The 20,528-nt window shown below is 38.2% G+C and overlaps 1 protein-coding gene across 5 annotated transcripts in view; it reads left to right on the top strand.

The window, feature by feature from the left end:
• Positions 1–20,528, top strand: part of LOC125458742 (MORC family CW-type zinc finger protein 4-like) — a 121,897-nt gene that overhangs the window by 88,901 nt on the left and 12,468 nt on the right. For 2 of the 5 annotated variants that reach the window (XM_059651434.1, XM_059651436.1), the window contains 3 exons: positions 12,628–12,824; positions 13,452–14,328; positions 16,805–17,088. In XM_059651434.1, coding sequence (XP_059507417.1) covers positions 12,628–12,824; positions 13,452–14,328; positions 16,805–17,088 — 1,358 coding nt within the window. Of the gene's footprint in view, positions 1–8,661; positions 8,748–11,121; positions 11,153–12,627; positions 12,825–13,451; positions 14,329–16,804; positions 17,089–20,528 lie in introns of all 5 variants that reach the window. The other 3 variants (XM_059651435.1, XM_059651437.1, XM_059651433.1) reach the window with 2 other exon arrangements.

Below are 20,528 nucleotides of genomic sequence, written 5' to 3' on the forward strand. Positions count from 1 at the left end.
TTGGAAAATTCCACTTTTTGATTTTATTTTTATTTCCAAAAGATGACTTTTTTTTAACCTTTTCAAAATTTTTCACCAATTCTTTTCGCGTAGCATCCTCTGACGTAAACCCATTAGGTCTAGGCATTTTAGTTAGATTTCATATGAAATAAAGTTTCCAGGTAATCAAAAAGTTAATGTTTTCTTTTGCCCTGCTACAATCTGATGTTGAGATCCCAATCAATACCCGATTTTTTTGAATGGGTTAGCTGAGTTGCTATTATTCTCTTCTATGACTCCCAAGGCTGCAGCACGTCCTTTTATATTGTTGATATCTGACACTTCTCTGCAACCCTAAAAAAACTGCATACGGGCGTTCTGATATAAAACGATAGATGTGTTCCTGTGAAACAACATGTTATAGAAAATCACACTATAGAAATCGCAGGACCTATGAGAAAGGGGGCAAACCAACAAAAATTATCACTCAAAATGACTCAAAAATCATAACACAAAGGATAGAACTTAATTCACAAGTAATAATGAAATAACAGTAAATTAATCACCTTATCTTGATAAAATGTCAAGATAACTTGATGAGGAAGGAGGCTCTGAGGTAGCTCCGTTGTTAATGCAGATTCTGAGGGTTGTCATTGTCATCATCATCATCATCATCACCTCCAGGTGCAATTTTGTTTGCAGGGTTAGGGCGGAAAATATTTAATCAAGAAGTGGATGACTGGGGTTCATTGTATTCTGACTGTTTCTTGGGGGAGAGGGTGGCTTAAAAAAAATTCAATTTTTGCTGCTTTGCCGTTTTTCTTCATTCATGAAGAAGCAGTTCATAGGGTGTCAAAAAAGATCTTACTTCAAGAACTCCTACTCTGCTGCATTCTGCATTGTAATCGTTATCCTCTAATCATTGTAATTGCTTCTCAATATCCCTTAAGGTAGAAGACAAAACAGAAGTGGAAAGCTCTTGTGGTGCTGCATCCTGGACTTCATCTTCTTCACTCCCAGCTTCCACATCCCCCTCAGCGAAAAGTTGTAGCTTAGCTGTGGAGAGGTCTTCACTATGGGACTCAAGCAGTTCTTCAACATCCTCCCTCTTCACTTCTTCAAATCCAGCTTGCTTTGAAAGATTAACACAACATTCTTTGATTCTCGGGAGCTCCTCTGATAGATCAAAGCTTTTAAATCTTGGGGAGAAAGTCTGAGAGAAGCTTCTGCCCAACTGTATGCATCCAGTCCTTACTCTCATCACCCCAGGCCTCCACGATAATGTCAATTGCATTTGTGATGTTGAAGCTCTTTCAAAACTGAAGAACACTGTCCTTATCCCCTCATTGGCTGCAATCAGCCTCTTAAATGTATGCCTTAAAAAGTAAGCTTTTAAAGCTGCTATCACACCCTGGTCCATGGGTTGAAGGGGAGAGGTTGTGTTTGGGGGTAGGGTTAGCACTTTGTTGTTTTCAGAAAACTCACCAGTGATCTGATAATGGCTTGGCACATTATCCAGGATGAGGAGAATCTTGAAACTTTCTAAAAACGTCTTTGAAACCATCAACAGTAAGGTCAGAAAAAATTAACCTGTCCTCCTTTTGTGTGGCCTAAAGTAGATGCCTAGAATAGACTTAGGGTAACCTTTCAAGGCTCATGGGTTGCCAGCGCCATAGGCATAAACATTAAGTCTCCACTGGCATTGATACGCAGCAGCACATACAATCCTTTGCCAACTTAAAGCCTGGTGAGTGTGCTTCACTCATAGAAATGTAGGTTCTTGGCTGCATTCACTTCCAGGAAAAAAACAGTCTCATACAAATTGAAAATTTGACCTAAGTTGTAGCCTTCTTTGTTAGTTTTTTTTATTATGGGAGGAAATGGCATTGCATGCTTCTTTGCACTGGCAACTTCACCACATAATTTAAAATTATGAAAAGCATCGTGGTTCTTAACAGCAGTATACCAGCTACTACTAACACTAAAGGTGGGCATGTATGCAGGACTTTTGGGTTGTTTTGTTAGACCTTCTAAATTGATAATGCTTTCTCTTTTATGGTGAGAAGTGTGGTCCCAGATTACTTCTTCATTTGCCCTTCTAACCACACACTGAGAAGCTACTCCATCTTCTCAAGTTCGCCAGTGATCTCACAGATTCGCTAGCGCTCAGACTTGTTCCAGCAATACAGCTTGCTTTAGTCTTTTCTGTCTCTAAAGTAGATTCCTTCATTCCTGTTGCACGAGCAACATCACATATTCTTTCATTGCACTCAAAATGCTTTACAACATCTAGCTTCTCTTGCAGCGTTACAGCCTCTCTTTTACATACACCACCCACAATTTTATCACCAGGATGCTTCTTGTTATCATTCTTGCCACTTTGCCCTTGTATTTTGTGGGTAACAGGGCAGAATTGTACAGTACCTCTCACAGCACAAGTATCGTTGATGCCATCGCATGCTCAGAAGACAGCCCACAAACCAATTATGTGATGTCGATGTCGGAATCGCGTTATAGCCAATCAAAGTTCGTGTTTTACAAATACTGTTCCCCGTTTCGTCAGTTGTGTTATAGCCAATTCATGTTGTTGGAACACATAATAGGAGAACTCCCTGTAATGGAGTTGTTTTTCTTCAGATGCATATTAATCTAAGATGTTACCTACTTGTTTGTGTTTCAGGTAAAGCAAAAGTTTCTATGGCACAATTCAAAGAACAGAGGCCTTCCATATGCTGGTCACAATTTTTCCCTAAACCTTTGCCACCAAAACCAAATTGATGTTATTATTCTCATTTGTTGCTGCAAGATCTTGCAGTGTATGAAATATGCTGAATTTGCCTACACAGTGTTTTAGGACGTCTTTAGGATGTCATGAAATCATTGTAGTGTTCACACGTTGGCATTTACAAAGGACTGGATGGTGGTGATGGAGACATAGAAACTGGAGCAGGTGCAGGCCATTCAGCCCTTCAAGCCTGGTCCACCATTCAACATAATTATGGCTGATCCTCTTACCTCAATGCCATATTCCTGCTTTCTTCCTGCACCTCTTGCTGCTTTTAAGTTTTAAAAATGTATCTATCTTTTCTTGAATATATTCACTGACTGGGCATCTGTGGTAGCAAATTCCACAGATTTACTAATCTTTGAATGAAGAAATCTTTTCTCATCTCGGTCCTAGGTGGTCTACCACATATTCTGAAACTTTGTCGCTGTTTGTAGTAGACTCCCCATCCAGAGAAGATATCCTCCCCATATCTGGTTTGGCCAACCCTGTCAGAATTTTATACGTTTCTGTCTGACCCCCCTCATCCATCTAAACTCTGTTGAATACAGGCCCAGTCAAACCAATGTCTTCTCATAGCACAATACTGCAGTCCCCAATATCAGCCTAGTGAACCTCTGTTACCCTCCCTCTGAGGCAAGTAAATCATTTCTGAGGTAGGGAGACCATAACTGCTGGCAATTCTCCAAGTGTGGTTTGACCAAGACCTGTATTACTGTTGTGAGATGTCACTACTTCTGAACTTAAATAAGATGGATATCACATTTTTAACTGCTAAGATTATATGTTATGTCCAATTTCAAAAGTTTTACTTCTGTGCTGACAATAGATCTGTGTAATTCAAATAATTTCTTCTTGTTCTTGAGATTTGGACAGCATTGGGCAGTGGCCATTTATTATCCATTCCTAGCTGACCTCTTTTGAGAGGACACCTGCTTGAACTGCTGTATTAGACCATAAGACATAGGAGTGGAAGTAAGGCCATTCAGCCCATCAAGTCCACTCCACCATTTAAATCATGGCTGATGGGCATTTCAACTCCACTTCCCTGCACTCTCCCCGTAGCCCTTGATTCTTTGTGAGATCAAGAATTTGTCAATCTCTGTTTTGAAGGCATCCAACGTCCCAGCCTCCACTGCACTCCGTGGCAATGAATTCCACAAGCCCACCACTCTCTGGCTGAAGAAATGTCGTCTCATTTCAGTTTTAAATTTACCCCCTCTAATTTTAAGGCTGTGCCCATGGGTCCTAGTCTCCCCGCCTAACAGAAACAACTTCCCAGCGTCTACCCCTTCTAAGCCATACATTATCTTGTAAGTTTCTATTAGATCTCCCCTCAACCTTCTAAACTCAAATGAGTACGATCCCAGGATCCTTAGCCGTTCCTTACGTTAAACCTACCATTCCAGGGATCATCCATGTGAATCTCTGCTGGACACAGTCCAGGGCTAGTATGTCCTTCCTGAGGTGTGGGGCCCAAAATTGGACACAGTATTCTAAATGGGGCCTAACTAGAGCTGTATAAAGCCTCAGAAGCACAGCGCTGCTTTTACATTCCAACCCTCTTGAGATAAACAACAACATTACATTTGCTTTCTTAATCACGGACTCTACCGGCAAGTTAACCTTTAGAGAATCCTGGACCAACACTCCCAGATCCCTTTGTACTTCTGCTCTACGAATTTTCTCACCATTTAGAAAATAGTCCATGCCTGTATTCTTTTTTCCAAAGTGCAAAACCTCACATTTACTCACATTGAATTTCATCAGCCATTTCCTGGACCACTTTCCTATTATTGCAAATAATGATGTTCCTAGAGAAGTGTTGATTCAAAATCTGTATGGGTTTAAGCCAGTTTATTTGAAGGAAAAGCAAATTATTTCCACATCATGATGAAGTGTGGCTAAAGGGAGCATAGAATTGATGGCAGTCAAGTAACATTTTAACTCTTGTCCATTTTGGAAATAGAGAGCGTGCGTTTGGGAGTTCTGCTGGAACATCGCTGATAAATTACTGCAATGTAGATTTCAAATAGTGCACATGATAGCAACTGCTGTAGCAAAGACTGAGTAAATATGGAGTCCTGTGACAGTGGAACTAATCAAGTTAACTAATGTCTATGAGTTTGCATCTTGTTTCAGTTTGACTCAGTTGGACACTGGTATCTATGATATTAGGATCCTCAGAAAGAAGCCGACAAGTAATATGCACTTAGTCTTTATGGCTGAAGACACCTGTCAATCTTTTACATTATCTCTTGGAGTTATGCTGGACTCCACCAGGGCTAAAGATAAAGATATTTAAAGATATAATCTGTTTGTTTCTTGACAATGTCAGATTTCTTGGCTCTGTTTATAGCACATTGCTCTTTGTGTTTAGCATGTTAATGAGACTATCACTTCATTCAGAGATACAGCCCTGGATACTTTCTTCCACACTTCCCATTGAATCAAAGTTTATCTCCTGGTTTGTTGATAATATTTATAGCTTCTGGTGATACGCACTTCTTTGTCTACCAGTGGCCTGTAATGCATCATGGATACCTGATTTTCATTTATTTTATTTATCCTTCATCTTGATGTACCCTGCAATGCTATATGATCATTATAAATGATGTATAGAGATTGTGCCTGCCAGTATTGTTCTAGACAGGCAAGTTGATGTTTGCTCCTGAGATGCTGCTTGGCCTGCTGTGTTTATCCAGCTCCACATTTTTGTTATCTTGGATTCTCCAGCATCTGCAGTTTCCATTATCATTGATGTTTGATCTAATTGGTTGCTTTACCATTGACAGTAATAGTAGTTAGATAATCTAGCATTCACTCTCCACTACCCAGATCAACTCATGTCCTCCACTTCCTCAATGCCAATCTATTCCCTCCACTACCACGAGGTCCTTTATAGCCTCTATTTTAATTTAATGCTAACTCATTTTGGGGGCCACTGCATAGTAATTTAGCTCTTAAACATCCATGCCAATTCATCCAGTAAGCACCATGGGGAAACTTCAGGAGCCAAGCTAAGATTAAATGAAACAGAGTTCTAAGTATCTTTAACACAGTATATAAAAACACTTTGTTGATAGAATCACATTGTACATATTTAAACCCCTTCAAGTATTTAAGCAGTATGAAAACAAGTATTTGTATTCGTAAGCCCATGATAACAATAGCTAATCTTTTGGAACTGTCAATCAAATGGAATTTACAGAACGCCTCCCCCTACCTATTATAATGAGTGGCTCTGGAAGCAGTAAGAAAAGTATTATGTTAAGCCTCTGACTTTTATCAGCCAGCAGCAATTGAAATTACAAACACTGCTTTATTTTCAGAGTCACAATAGGCTGTTTCTTTCCATTTTAAACTGCAGAGGATTTAAGTCACTCAGCACTTCGACAGCTTCACAGACCTTCTCCACCTTTTATGCATTCATATTTTCTCTTAAAAATCATAAGTGACACACTTCAGAAAACTGATCTGCCTCCAGTAAAATATCAAATTTGTTTGAACTGAGCATTGAATTCAAGTGATCCTGCTGGATTTCAGTTTTCCCCATGAATGAGTTACATCTTGTCCCTTTGCCATATCAACAAAAATAGGGTCTATTGCAAATGGTGGTGTGTCCTGGCACATTTTGGGTAAAACAACAACGTTTTATGGCCCTATGAAAAGTAGAGCTTTTTTATCGCAGAAACTCCTTCACGGTTTGACTAGCTTGGTGATGCTGTTCGGCCATTCTGGGTATGCATGGTGGTGATGGTATGATGGTATCTAACTGCTTGCCAAAATGTGACATGCTGCTTTTGTTTATTAATTAATCCATTAAATAGAGTAATTTGGGATAGTGCTCAGACTGTCATTGAAATCTTAATTCATTTACTTAGGTCTTTAGAGAAGGGGATTTGCTAACCCTATGCAGTCTTGCGTTAGTATGTTCCAGTAAACATTGCGCAATTATCTTTACATAATTTAACAAGGTCCTTATTGTGCACCAAATCCACGGAATGCAAATCATTAAGGAAAAGTGTTGCGTGCATTGTTGTTAATGAGCCAGCTGTCAACAGTCAGTACAATGTTACCTTGCCAACAAGATGGAACTGTTCTGCAAATTAAACTATTGATTAGTCAAGGAACAACCTAGCATCATGATACTCAGTAATGCCTATCAGCCAAAATCCTAGATTTCTCCATCACCCTTTGCAATTCTGGCTTGCCTTAATTGAAAGGATTTCCTACTCGAGGTGGAAGTACAGTAGTGTGGGGTGGTAATGGCCCTGTGCATCTTTAACATAACTTTGGGTCCCAGAAAGCATCATACAATCAGCTTAAACAATAACAAGTAGACTCCTGTTGATCATTTATGTCTCACCCCTGCAAATGGCATTGTTCCTTATTGAGCACTTCCACTTGGACGAGGCACTGAAAGGAGTAAAAACGTATAAGTAAGTTGGATTAATCCTTTTATTTCCGCATGGCAATAGATTTTGCCAATGTTTCCAATATCAGTATAAGCTTTCTACCTTGCATACTATGTCACATACTCAATATATCAGACTGTTTGTTGCAAATGAATCTGTTCTTGGATACAGCTGCTGGATATAATGAGAAGAAGTGTTATCACCTAGCTTCAGGTTCTTGTGTGCTTACCTCTGGGCCAAGAGACCTAGGCTCAAGTCCCACCAGTACCAGATGTATGTAATAATATTTCTGAATGTGTTGATTAGAAAATACTTCATGTAGTTCATTAGGGTCCTTGTGGTGCAGTGATAATGACCCTGCCTTTCAGCCAGGAGGCCCAGGAGTAAGTCCCACCTGCTCCAGCATGTTTAAGAGCCTGTTTGAGCAGGTTGATATAGAAGATATTTACCATCTATCTTACATGGGCACTTGTGCAATGGCAATGTCTCTATGTCAAAGTCAAGAGGCATGGGTTTAAGTCCACTAGCTCCAGAGGTTGATCATATCATCCCTGAACAGGCTGATTAAAAATACCTATCACCTAGCTTCTGTGAATTGTATCCTGTATTTGAATTTCCTCTAAAAGCCTTTCACCTTTGTTCTTTTCTCTCATTTTTTAAACCCCTCTTTCAAACTCACCTAAATATAATTGTAATTGGTATCAATTTTTGTCTGATTATGTTTCTGTGAAGTGCCTTGGGATGTTTTCTTACGTTAATGGCAGTAATTAGTTATAAGTTGATATTGTTACTATTGAATTATAAAAGGAACCTGTCTGTAAAACGAAAGTGTATTTAAAGACAAGATCGATATTGAAATCTAACATTTTCAGAATTCTCAAATAGCTTTGTTTAATCCTGATTAGTATGGCTCCTGAAGGACAGTACCAGCAGCCTCATGTTTCATACAAAAGTCGTACAGCTGTTACTGAAATTGAAAGAAAATTTGTTATGTTGCATATTTCTTGCTCACATTTTTTTAAACTTTCCAAGAACTGTTTGTGTTATGATTTTGAGTATAATGTGCTCAGCCTTTGAGGACTTGTGATGGCAATTTTTGAACTTTTTTTATTATGAACACACAGAAGGAAATTTCTTCTTTAAATTAACAAGTTCAGTACAATATATAATTCTATTTTTTATATTGTTCACTTTTTATTTATTGCTGCAAGTTCCTCCAATGCTAAGTGGTTTCTCCTTTGCTTTTTTAAATCCTTTTCTTTTTACCTTTTTTGTTTCCATTTATGCTTGTGACATGCTGTTCCCTTTGTAAAAGTGTATTTCTGCTAGTGTTTCTTCTTCTCAATTTTATGTCCTCTTTGTTTTATCATGTGCTGTGTTTTTCGCTGTCTTGCTCTCTAATTTGTTTGTCATTGTTCATCTAAATTTCTTGTGATGTCTCCTTTTTACTTGTTAAACCGTAGCATTTTGAATTTACAGGCAACACTAGAGAGGTGTGCTGCCCCTTTCCTCCCGTTTGGAGTTTTCAGTCCAGTTTTCGCTCAAGATGCTTTGCCACTTAAAAGGTCTGCTTTCAGTTCTGAACTTCAAGTCCACACTCTACACTGTGAATCACTATCTGGGGACAATGGTGATGTTAATCTCTTCAGAATGGTTCTGTTATTCCGCTATTAATCTCCTTTACTCACTTACACCATTAACAATCCTTGGCTATGCTGCTGCACCTTGCATGTTCAGACAGAATCCTACCCTCCTGTCAGATATACCTAATAATTTTGGCATGCCTAATGATGTCTTTGCATTAAGAAGATTACCAAATTTTATCAAAAAGCTTTTTTACAGTCCCCCACCTAGCCAAGATATGAATGAACTGTTAGGAAAATAATTTAATGTAATATGTTCATTCCACCACTGGTTGCTGGTTTTTGCTGCTTCCCTGTAGAATTACAGAAAAGAGTTTACAAAGGCAATGTTCTGGTGGATTACAGCCTGATTCTGGTTTAATTTTTGCTTTAATTTCTGTATTAAGCTTTTATTAATATGTTTTAAATATATTATGATACATTTTTAAATACACATTGATTATTGTTTATTATTTATAATGAATCAACATCAATATAAATTGGATTATGATTGTATTATCCGTTAGTACAAATGAAATAATAAAGTTTAGTGTCCCCAGTGACTTAAGATCATTACTCAGTTTAGAACTGAATCATGCAGCTCAGAATATCCTACCTTCAATATCTGTTCTGTATGGAGTTAACTGGTCTATGCCAAGTAGCAAGCAACACCTTCAGTACTCATTGATCTGAGATGAGAAAAAATCGAGAATGGTCCATCTTTCTCATCGCTATCTTGTCGTACCTTCGCATAGAATAGCGCATATATTTATGTATGAGACTGTTCATAGATTACAAGTTTGAGGTTGAGTCTAATGCCCAGTTACTTAGCTTGCTATTATTGACTCAGCACATAGATGAAGAATAACTGGTGTGGTGGGGAAGTTGAGATCTCCTGTATTCTAGAAAATAGGCAGTGTCTTGTGATGGTAATTATCATATAATACATTATTGTATATAATCAGCAAGGACATCAGTTCCTAACTTGGGTCAGTCTGAATATATGTGGAGTGGCCAGGATCCAAATGGGAGAGATAATGGGAACTGCAGATGCTGGAGAATCCAAGATAATAAAATGTGAGGCTGGATGATCACAGCAGGCCAAGCAGCATCTCAGGAGCACAAAAGCTGACGTTTCGGGCCTAGACCCTTCATCAGAGGGTCTGATGAAGGGTCTAGGCCCGAAACGTCAGCTTTTGTGCTCCTGAGATGCTGCTTGGCCTGCTGTGTTCATCCAGCCTCACATTTTATTATCTTAGGATCCAAATGGGAGTTTATTATTCTCTCATGGGATTTGGATATCATTGGCAAGGTCGACAATTTTTTGCTAAGCTGTTTCAGAGGGCAGGTAAGAGTCAACATGTAGGCTAGTTGAGTGGAATTGACAGATATTCACTCCAGAAGGACATCAATGAACCAAATGGATTTTTATAATCAGTAGTAGTTTACTGACCTTTTGATTACAAAGTTATTGAATTATACTGTTTGCTGATTCATTTCAAATTTCACTAGCTGCCATTATGTTTTTTGAACACATGTCCCCAGAGCATTATATCAGTGATTTTAGAACCATGTGACTATTTCCTCCTAAGCTGCCACAGATATCTATGAAAAGACACTTTTTTTTATTCTGATGGACAGACATGACATTTTTTTCCAGATGGCTGCTGGATTATAATTACATTATGTTCCAAGTCTACTGGGTTGTTCGGGTGTGTTAAATTTAGAAAATGGCTGTGAAACCATTGCCCATCTCCACCTCAGCTTCTTGTACACTTCTCCCTCCTCTACCCCCACGTCCTCCAACCAAATGACAAACTTGCACTTCTAATGATTGTGATCCATAAAATATATTGATGGTTAAGTCTTCAGGTTGCATTATTTTATGATAGAAATGAAGCATGGTGGGTACAATTTTGACCAAATAACCCTGTGAAAGCTAATAAAATCAGGTGAATTTTATGTCAGGCTGATCTTGCACTCCTTTGTAATCAATGGAAGGTAAAATTGATGAGGATGTAAAACCAGCATTTGACCTGATCCCATCAGTTTTTCACATGGCGGCGTAGGTTAAAATCACTTATGGGGTGTTATGATCACTGACCACTGTCTTTGTTTCTTTCAACCAAGATAGGGAGATTAGAAGTGCATTAAAATTACAGTAAGGGTGAGATGAAGTGGAGGCTCATTGCTCCTTGAACTTAGCATCGAGTTGGAGTCCTACAGTCATTGCCTTTGGTTAACCTTTGTAGTGTAGTGTTTGAAGGAAATTCTGTGATTGATTGAATGCTTGTTCTCTTCTCTAATAACATCTCAGTGCCTCAGTTAAAGGCTGTTATTCGTCACAGGTAGGTGATCACCTGAATTCTGCAATTCTTTTCATTTTTATTTCCAAGTGTTCTGCAAGTTAACAGAACTGAAGTAGAGAATAAGTAGATTGTTATTTTGGACTGAGCAATTGTTGGTTGAAATAGAGTAAATATTATTTTATTTTTAAATAAAAGGAAAAAAAAGCAGCTGATGCTGGAAATCTGAAATGACTACATTGGTGCAAGATCAGTGCAAGTCCAACTGACTTTTACACTTTAAAAATACTTTGAAAAGTTTAATATCCTGACATTTCTTTTTGCTCTTTAAACCCCTCTCATTACACTGTTTACAGATAAACAACTATTTTAAATTAACATGAAGTGGAATTTTGGAAGTACATTAGGCAGTGACCTACCAAAGGAAATTAGATTCCATCATCTTAAATGAACTTTAAGGACAATGGAACTTGTACCCTGTGCATAAAATTATACAGATTGGAATGTTATTGCTGTTTTCTTAAAATTACAAAGCGATATCATTGTCTGGATTTACACTTTGCTGTTTTGTTTGATTTCCTCGTCTATACTACTACAACATTTATTAGAAAATTACAATCAAACAAAACAAAAATACACTTTTGTTTTTATCTTCTCCCACTACCCCAGACCTTTAAAAAAAATCTTCAGTTTTCATAGTATTCTAGGCAGTTCCATTCCTTCACAGATCTCCCTGTCTGTACAGATTCAATAGATAAAAGCACCACCTAAAATGGAGTTGATCCATGCAGAAGTGGAAGATCCCAGGTTGATATTTCATACTAATCTCATCTAGGGTAAATTTGTGATGATATGTTTGGTCTCAGTGTTCCACTGTTTTAAAAAAATGGTAATCCATTCCTGAGTACTTGTGCTAGAAAGTGCATGAGAGAACATGTGAACAAAACAGACTAAGCTGTAATCTTTCCTCAGTTAGAGTCAAGAAAAGAAATAGGCGAGTTCAATGCTGTGCTTTTAGGAATGGCAGGTGAACAATTTACTGTAATCAATTGAATGTTTTTGAAGAGGGACAGTAAAGCTTTCTGGCCTGAGGATGTCAGTTTTTGCCGATAGGTAATTAGACTTCAGTAAATTAAAAGCTTCAGAGCTAAGGAGTATATTTTTTGTTCACAAATACCGCTTAAGAGATTCACAGAGAGCAATTGCTCTGATTATGAGTGGACCCAGAAAAATATATCAATAGATTTATTTTGGCTCATAGATTTGTAATAAAATTGTTAACTGTTTTGAATGAGTTTGACAATTTCCTGGAAATACTGTGCAGTTTACTTTTTGATATTACTGGCTATTGGAATCAGAATTCTTTATTCTTCGAAAGCCAATTTTTTATTAGCTGGTCTCTAGAAGGATCTAGAGCTTGGGTAGCTGCTCATAGCACACTTGGTTAGCTATGAAATTGTCTTTTCCACAAATTCTTAAATTTTGGTTTGCTTTGTATTTTTTTTCGATTACCTAAGCAGCAACATTACCAGTTGGCATCAACAACACAGAAAAAAGATAATTCTGAAGCAAGAGAAAGTGATGAGGAGAGAGCGGAAGAGGAAGAAGTTGGCTGCAGAACAAGATCATGTTCCGCTAGTCTCAGCACAGCATCAGGATGTTCAGACAATATGAATGAAGAACATGTTGTATCGTCAAGCCAAGGACTGAACAGGTTGATGATTTGGGTGTTGCATCTGTTTCTGACTTTTTTTGCATATATTGTACTAACCAATTCAGAAGCTATGATTCTTTTTGTTTAGAATGGAATCAATTACCCTAAACAAATTATTTTGAAAAAAATTTGGGGCTCCTTGATGGCAGTAGTGGTGAAAGCAAGCTGAGCCACTCTGAGGAATTCCCTGCTGTTAGTGTGGAAGCATCAGAAAAATGGTGTTATTGATTGTTGCACCATTTTTCCAGTGTTTCAACAGTTCTTATGCCAAAAGTACTGCCGATAACTAGAATAATCCCCATGGAGATTCACCCCTTGTGTCCATGACAATTGATTATTTGTTCAGTGTATCAGAGTGCTGCATATAACGGTACAACAACATGAATAAGCAGCTTAAAGGGAGAACTTGAAACAACAAAAATAAAAATCATTGGCACATCAGTTTTATGCCCTGATGAAAACTAACAGGGGCAGCAATAATGCTGGCCTTTCCAGTGACCGCCTCATCCCATGACTGAACAAAAAAATGTCTGTAGAAAAATTCTAACAAACTTAAAACTTAAGTAAACAATGATGAGCGTATGAACCATTGTGAAATAACTTCTGTGAATAATTTCCTCCCTATAGTAACAAGCGAAAACAGAGTCCAAGAAATAAAAGTTGGAATAAAAAGCGCTTTAAAGGAAGAGCAGAAATATTAGCCAATACAAGTCTTCTTGATGCAGCCCAGTCAATGGAATATGACACAGTGAATTCTATCAGGGAAAGTAAAAGCAACAGCAGCGATGACGACCTCATTATCATAGATGATGGAGCTAATGAAGGATCCAGAAGCAGTATTACTCATCACAGCCCCAAGCAGGAAAAAATAGAAACAGTGGACTTCCTGAATCTCAATTGTGCCAATAACGTAATTGAAGAGAATAGTTCAAACGATACTGGCCCTATTCATCATGCTACTGCAGAAAAGTTACTTATTTCAGAAGGAACACAGACCAATAAACTTGCTGTTATAAAGAAAATTGAAATAGGCTCCAATGAAACCAGGGAGCCCACGGACTCCCATTCTAACCTGAGATCTCAAGAAGATGTTTTAACACGCAAAGCTAATGAAATTGATCCAAGTACAAGAAATAATTATACGGCAGCCACCGTTCACTTCCTGGAGAAACAATTGGATCAAGCAAGGAACTTGCTGGATGAAAGAACCACAGAAAGAGATTGTTTTAGAAAGGACAGCGAGGAACAGGCCATCACAATAGAGCAAATAACAAAACAGCTGATGGAGTACCAAGAAAATGAAAGACAACAAGTCCAAGCTACACTGAGAGCAAGTCTAATGGAAAATATAAATATTGTTGGACCTGAAGGCTGGAGCCTTGAGGAAATTAAGGCATATTATAAAAAAATAGTGCATGAACGTGATGACTTGGCCCAGCAGTTAGAAGATGCAGTAAAGAAGGTGGAAAACTGTTCATCAGAAAATAAACAGTTGAAAGAACAAGTATGTATCTATTTGATTTGAGAGGAAAAAAACTGAAATGGAATATCTGACAGACAAACTGTGTTTTTATTTAATTCATTTTTCCTGTGCAGCTGGAAATTACTACCTCCTCTATCCCTATGAGTCATCAGCCAAGAATCAAGATGGAAACATGTTCCCAGGTCCCTTCTGCTGGCACAGTCCAAAGGAGATGCATGAGTGTGGCTCTTACTCACAGAGCGATGAGGTTTCAGCCTCTGTCAGTCCTCTACTTTAAATCCCAGGTTAAATGCCTTGTTGAAATCAGAATCTCACTATTTTGGAACTTGCAGGAAAAATCCACCTTGCGTATGCTGTAACATCAGATGCTGTGCAGTAGTAGTATCCTTAGTCCTCAGCTTGGAGACCTGGGTTCAAGTCCCTCCTGCCCCAGATATGTTTTGCAGCATGTCCAAGCCAGTTGATTAAAATAACTAGACACTTCAATCTAGACCAAGACTCCAAAAGAATCAAACAAAGAAAAATATTTGTAACAATCAAACTTCAAATCTCCCAAGAATGAACCCTTGATTCAAAACAAATAGCCTGCAAATAGTCTGTGCCCACCAGCTGTTAATATGGTTTGGTTCACCTGTGACTCCCGAACTGCCCTCATGAATCGCCTACAAAGCCACTTAGTTCAAAGATAATGAGGGATGAGCAACAAATGATGGCCATGCAATTCACACACACATGCCAAGAAAATATAAAGCAAAAGCAAAATTCTCTAAAAAACATCCTGTTCATAATCCCATTGTGGGAAAGAGCTGATGATCAGTAAGAAACTTAAGTGATTTAATCAAAATATTTCTATGCTAACTATTCCACATCATAGTGATCTGTGCAGGAGAGATCCACACTTCAGATAATTCCACCAAGGGTGAATATAGGGTACATGGTGGTCTTTCAAAGACACTTTATCGACCCTCAAATGAGCTGATAAACCTGTATGAACAGGAATCCAAAAAGTTTGTGTATCCGTCTGAAATGTCAGGATGTCAATGGGACTCTCTATATTCTGAAGAATCCTTCTTGTTTGACAGGTTTGCTTCTATCTTATATAAAATAAACTTTAAGCTAAAGAAAATCTAAACAAAGCATTCAATGTGCACTTTAATAAGTGTTATTTTTGTGCAATATGTTCAGCAAGCTGGCTAGTGTTGGCCCTTGTGTTTAAAACACAGATATTTAGATTTAATTGTTGAGAACATCTATTGAAAATCAATACATTTCCAACTAGTATAACATTTCAATTCACAAGAGCTGTACACTTGATACACCTTCATAACTAGTAAGAGCACAATCTCAGAATGCTGTCTGGTCACATTCAGCAATGAAGATTCATTTGTGCAAGTGTTAGAATCAGTCATCTGAATTTTTCTGCCCTACTAGCATGTTCTTAAAACACTAAAGTGTTTGTTAAACTTCTCAGTATGCTAGAGAAAACTTGTTAAAATCAGCTTATAGTCATTGAGTTTATGACAGAGGCTGCCTTTGTAAAGCAGCTATTGAAATATTCTGCTTGTCTTAACTCAAATAAGTTTCTGTTGCAGGTGCTTTACGTGTGTAATTTGCATGCCAAATTACAGCATTCAACTTTCTTACAAAAAATATTGCATTTATATTAATGCAAGGCCATCAGAGACTCGAGTCAGTCAAAATCCACTGATTAAATATGTCGTAGAAAACAGTTTGAGTTGACTATTTTGATTTTTTTTATCCTGAAGTGCAAAGTCACTTAGACCTATGGACTCATCAAACCCACAAATTACTTCAGCAAGAGGCTGAAGTGCACAGAAACTGATAAATGCTGAGATGATCGAACACCATTGCATAAAATCCGAAGGGATAAGACTTTCTGTGCCATTAACTACAAATCAATAAATATGTAAAACATGTAATTTTGCTAAATAATAGCATTTCCAAAACTATACCTGTTAGTAAGTTGATAAAATGTGAGGCTGGATGAACACAGCAGGCCAAGCAGCATCTCAGGAGCACAAAAGCTGACGTTTCGGGCCTAGACCCTTCACGTCAGCTTTTGTGCTCCTGAGATGCTGCTTGGCCTGCTGTGTTCATCCAGCCTCACATTTTATCATCTTGGAATCTCCAGCATCTGCAGTTCCCATTATCCCTGTTAGTAAGTTGCCTCTTTAAAAATTAATTCTCACTATTCTTATAACACTTTTTTTTAAAATAAAGAAATTGAAATACAGGTTTGGGTATTTTGATTAAGGCTCAGAAAGAGAAATCATATGCTGCAATTACAAATATATATTAAAAAGAACTATTTTGCATTTACATCTGTTTGCATATAACAAAGCTATTTAATTTGAAGAACAGGAAATGCAAACTTTGAATAAACGAAACATGCCTTTTTGAGTTATCAATACATTAAAAGCACTGTGAATGCTAATTGACTTAAAGTATAAGAAGAAAATTGCTTCTGTTTCTACAGCTTGGAAAAGTAGAACAAGAAAGAGACCAATTCAAATTGGAGTATGAAAAAATGAAACAGGATTTGAAAGCCAGCACAAACAGAGGGGATGATTTTTATTGGACCAAAAAATCTGCTGCTGCGTACAGATACTCGGAGCTGGAGCTAATGCGATCAGAGGTTGAAAAATTAAAGGGACAGAAGGTAGAACTGGAGGAGAAATTGGAAGAGGCTCTGAGGTGTAATGCATTATGCAAAGAAGCATGGGATCCTTCCACTAGCCAGGAAGTTGCCCAAGCCAACAGGTAATGAAACACATGCACGGTAAATAAAAAGTCTTGCTGATCGAAAACCTCTGTAAGTGCAATCTTCACCTGTTATGACCTTTTGTTTTAATCCTTTTAGCTTCAGTTAATTCATTTACTTGAAGTCACTTTCGGAGATTATGTAATGAACTTTTTTGGATTCTTTATAAAGGTAGATGTACCAGCATTTCTTTTACACCAGGTCTGTTAGACTGCAAAGAGGAGACTTAAGTTCGAATTCCAGTGAATTACCAATGTTAACAAAGAACATGCTGTCTGGAACCATGTGACTTGCATAATTCAGGCAAACTGCAGTTGTCAAAATTTTTTCTAACTAGGTGCTCTTTCATTTCGTTCAGGAAATGATGATTGCCTTAAGCAGACTTCCTCAGAAAACTTTCTCTTAATGATTACAAAGATCTGTTGCATGGAATATACATTGACTGAAATCTAAGATACAAATATGGAAGTCATACAGTGGTAAACCAGAGAAAGGGGAGAACTGGGGGAACAGGATCAGATCTGAAAGCATACTCAGGATAAAACAACAATGTAGAAAATAGGAGAACTGTGTCAGCACAATGGGATTTTTATGAGCACAATGTGGATAGAACAGTGCTAGGGACAAAGACCACTTTGTGAACAGTGGAATTTCAGAGATCGTAGCATGATACAGTAGTGGCTGGGAAGGAAAGCACTGCATGAATAGCAGGAAGCCAAAATGCACAACGATGCTAAAGAGAGACAGAAAGAGAGAAGCCACAGAGAGAATAAATCAATGGAAGAAAAACTAAGGAGTGACTTCATAGAGCAACATGTGGGTGATTTGTTGGTGAGATTGACATTTTCATTGCTGTAGATTGTGGTTTGAACTAGGATTGGAAGATATAGAATTATTATTGAATTTATGGCTTAACTACATAATTAGTAAAGCTTCAAACAAGTAAAACTTCTAAGTTAAGTCCTTACAAAATAAAGTGATATTCGTGCAAAGAAGGGGCTGATTTGCGATAATGTTATGAACTTATTTTGGTTAAGCCTGTTAGTAATTTAAGTAGCAGCATGGGACTGTGTCTCAGTCCTAGGAGTGCATGACCTATTTAAATTGGGAACTTTAAAAGCAATTTGCAGATGCTTCAAAGCATTGTGACCTACAGAGGCTGAATCTCAGTGTTAAAATCATTAAATACTGAAAAAGCAAGCGGAGGGTCCTAAAATGATTGTGTCCATGTCAAAAGCATTTGAGTGTAGGTGTGCGAGACACACAGTTGGATCTACGCACAGAGTGACGTGATAGAAATATGCAAATCATGGGTATCTGTCAGCTTTGAAGTGCTGAAAATGTGACATTATTTATATTTAAGGAATAAGTGGAAATAAAATGAAAAATTTTGAGTATTTATACATTCTCTGAATTGAAATGGGTTTTACAATGCGATTTCTTTAAAATTAAGCTAACATTTAATGTGTGCTGTGGATTCAGTGTGCTTTAACTCAAAGTCAAGTGACTTTGGAGAAACAGCTGAGCAAAGTTTTCAAAGGGATGTGAGGAAGCATTTATTGCCTGAATTAATGCAAAAATCTGGCTTGGAGTGAAATTGGGGTCCCCAATACTAATGGTTATATAGTAGCACTCTAGTTATTTTCATAGAGTTCCTACAGTGTAGAAGCAGGCCATTCGGCCCATCAGGTCCACACCTACCCTCCGAGGAGTATCACACTCACCCCCATCCTTGCCCCTCCTTATCCCTGTAACCCTGCATTTCCTATGGCAAATCTGCCTAACATAGACATCCCTGGACACAATGGGCGATATAGCATGGCCAATCCACCTAAAATTCACGTCTTTGGAAGGAAACTGGAGCACCCAAGGAAACCCACACAGACGAGGGAAGCAAACTCCACTCAAAGTCGCCTGAGTGTGGAATCAGACTCGGGTCCCTGGTGTAGTGAGGCAGCAATGCCGACCACTGAGACGCCATTCTGCCCTGTTTTCTAATACACCTGTTGAGAAATGTTATGACACACCTCTGTAGCAGGTGAAACTTGAACCCAGGCCTCTTAGACAAGAGGTAGGATATTACCACTGCATCACAACAGCCCAGTAACCTTTTCTAGATTTAGAGTTCAGTTCTCCGGAGTGGGCTCAGAGTAAAGAAGACACTCTGAAGCTGCATAACTCTTTGCAGAATTCCTGCTTTTCAGAATAAATTCCTGGGAAGCTGATAGAGTTTATAAGTACTGGCTTTTCTGTTAACTGGTAAGATGTGAAGTAGTGAACTGTGTCTAATTCTCAAAAAATTTGTTAGAGTCAGGACTGGGCATTTATTATCAAACTACAGCTGTAAGCAATTCAGTTTCGTCAACAGGAAATTTGGCGGATGTGAACAGTCATCACATTTTATCCTTTGTTTCCAGAACCTTAGCCCTCAAAGTTTTCTTTCCCTTCCTTGTTTTGGAAAATGCATCACCTTTGCAGGGATTTTTCTGTTTGCATTGTGTGGCTGGCTGCATGGGACATTTATGGATAAAATTTTAATTCAGGATCGTAGCTTAGGTCTTAGCCTGAGTATGCCATTGCTTTAAAATAGGTTTTATGCCTATTAGCTGGATGGTTTTGAGTTTATTAAAGATGTCTTGTGAGTTTTTAAAAAATTTTTGATAGCAGTACCAAAAAGAGATAATTGACCATTCTGGCAATTGAATTTATCCTAATAGAAGGACTAATAGAGTGGTGGAGCTTGATTCTCAGCATGCTCTTTGCATCAGAGAAGTGAGGGGTCCAAAGTTTTTGAGAAGATTTGTAGCTCAAGTTGTGGATGAGGTTGTAGACTTGCTCACTGAGCCGGTACGTTTGATTACAGACGTTCCGTCGCCCTGCTAGGCAACATCATCCATGTGCATCCGGTGAAGTGTTGGTGTTCTGTCCCCCATGTTACTTATATGCCTTGGTTTACTGGGGTGGTTGTTTTTCAGTGGTTTGTATATTGGGTCCAGTTCAATGTGTTTGTCAGTAGAGTTCCAGTTGGAATGCCAGGCCTCTAGGAATTCCTTGGCATGTCTCTGTTTGGCTTGTGCTATTATGGATGTGTTGTCCCAATTGGATTTGTGTCCTTCTCCATCTGTCCGTACTGAGATCAGTGAAAACTGGTTGTGTCTCTTGATGGCCAGTTGGTGTTCGTGTATACTTATTGTCAGTATTCCTCCAGTTTGGCTTATGTAATGTTTCTCACAGTTCTTGTATGATATTTTGTATATTACTTTGATTTTATTGGTTGTGAGTATGGGATCCTTTACATTCATCAGTAGCTGTCATAGGGTGGTTGATGGTTTGTGGGCCACCCTGATATCTAGGGGTCTGTGTAGTCTTGTGGTCATATCTGATATGTCTCTGATGTATGGTAGGGTGATTAGTTTGTATGGCCATGTTGTGTCTTCTA

Source organism: Stegostoma tigrinum, chromosome 15 (genome assembly GCF_030684315.1).
Source record: "Stegostoma tigrinum isolate sSteTig4 chromosome 15, sSteTig4.hap1, whole genome shotgun sequence".
Taxonomy (NCBI): domain Eukaryota; kingdom Metazoa; phylum Chordata; class Chondrichthyes; order Orectolobiformes; family Stegostomatidae; genus Stegostoma; species Stegostoma tigrinum.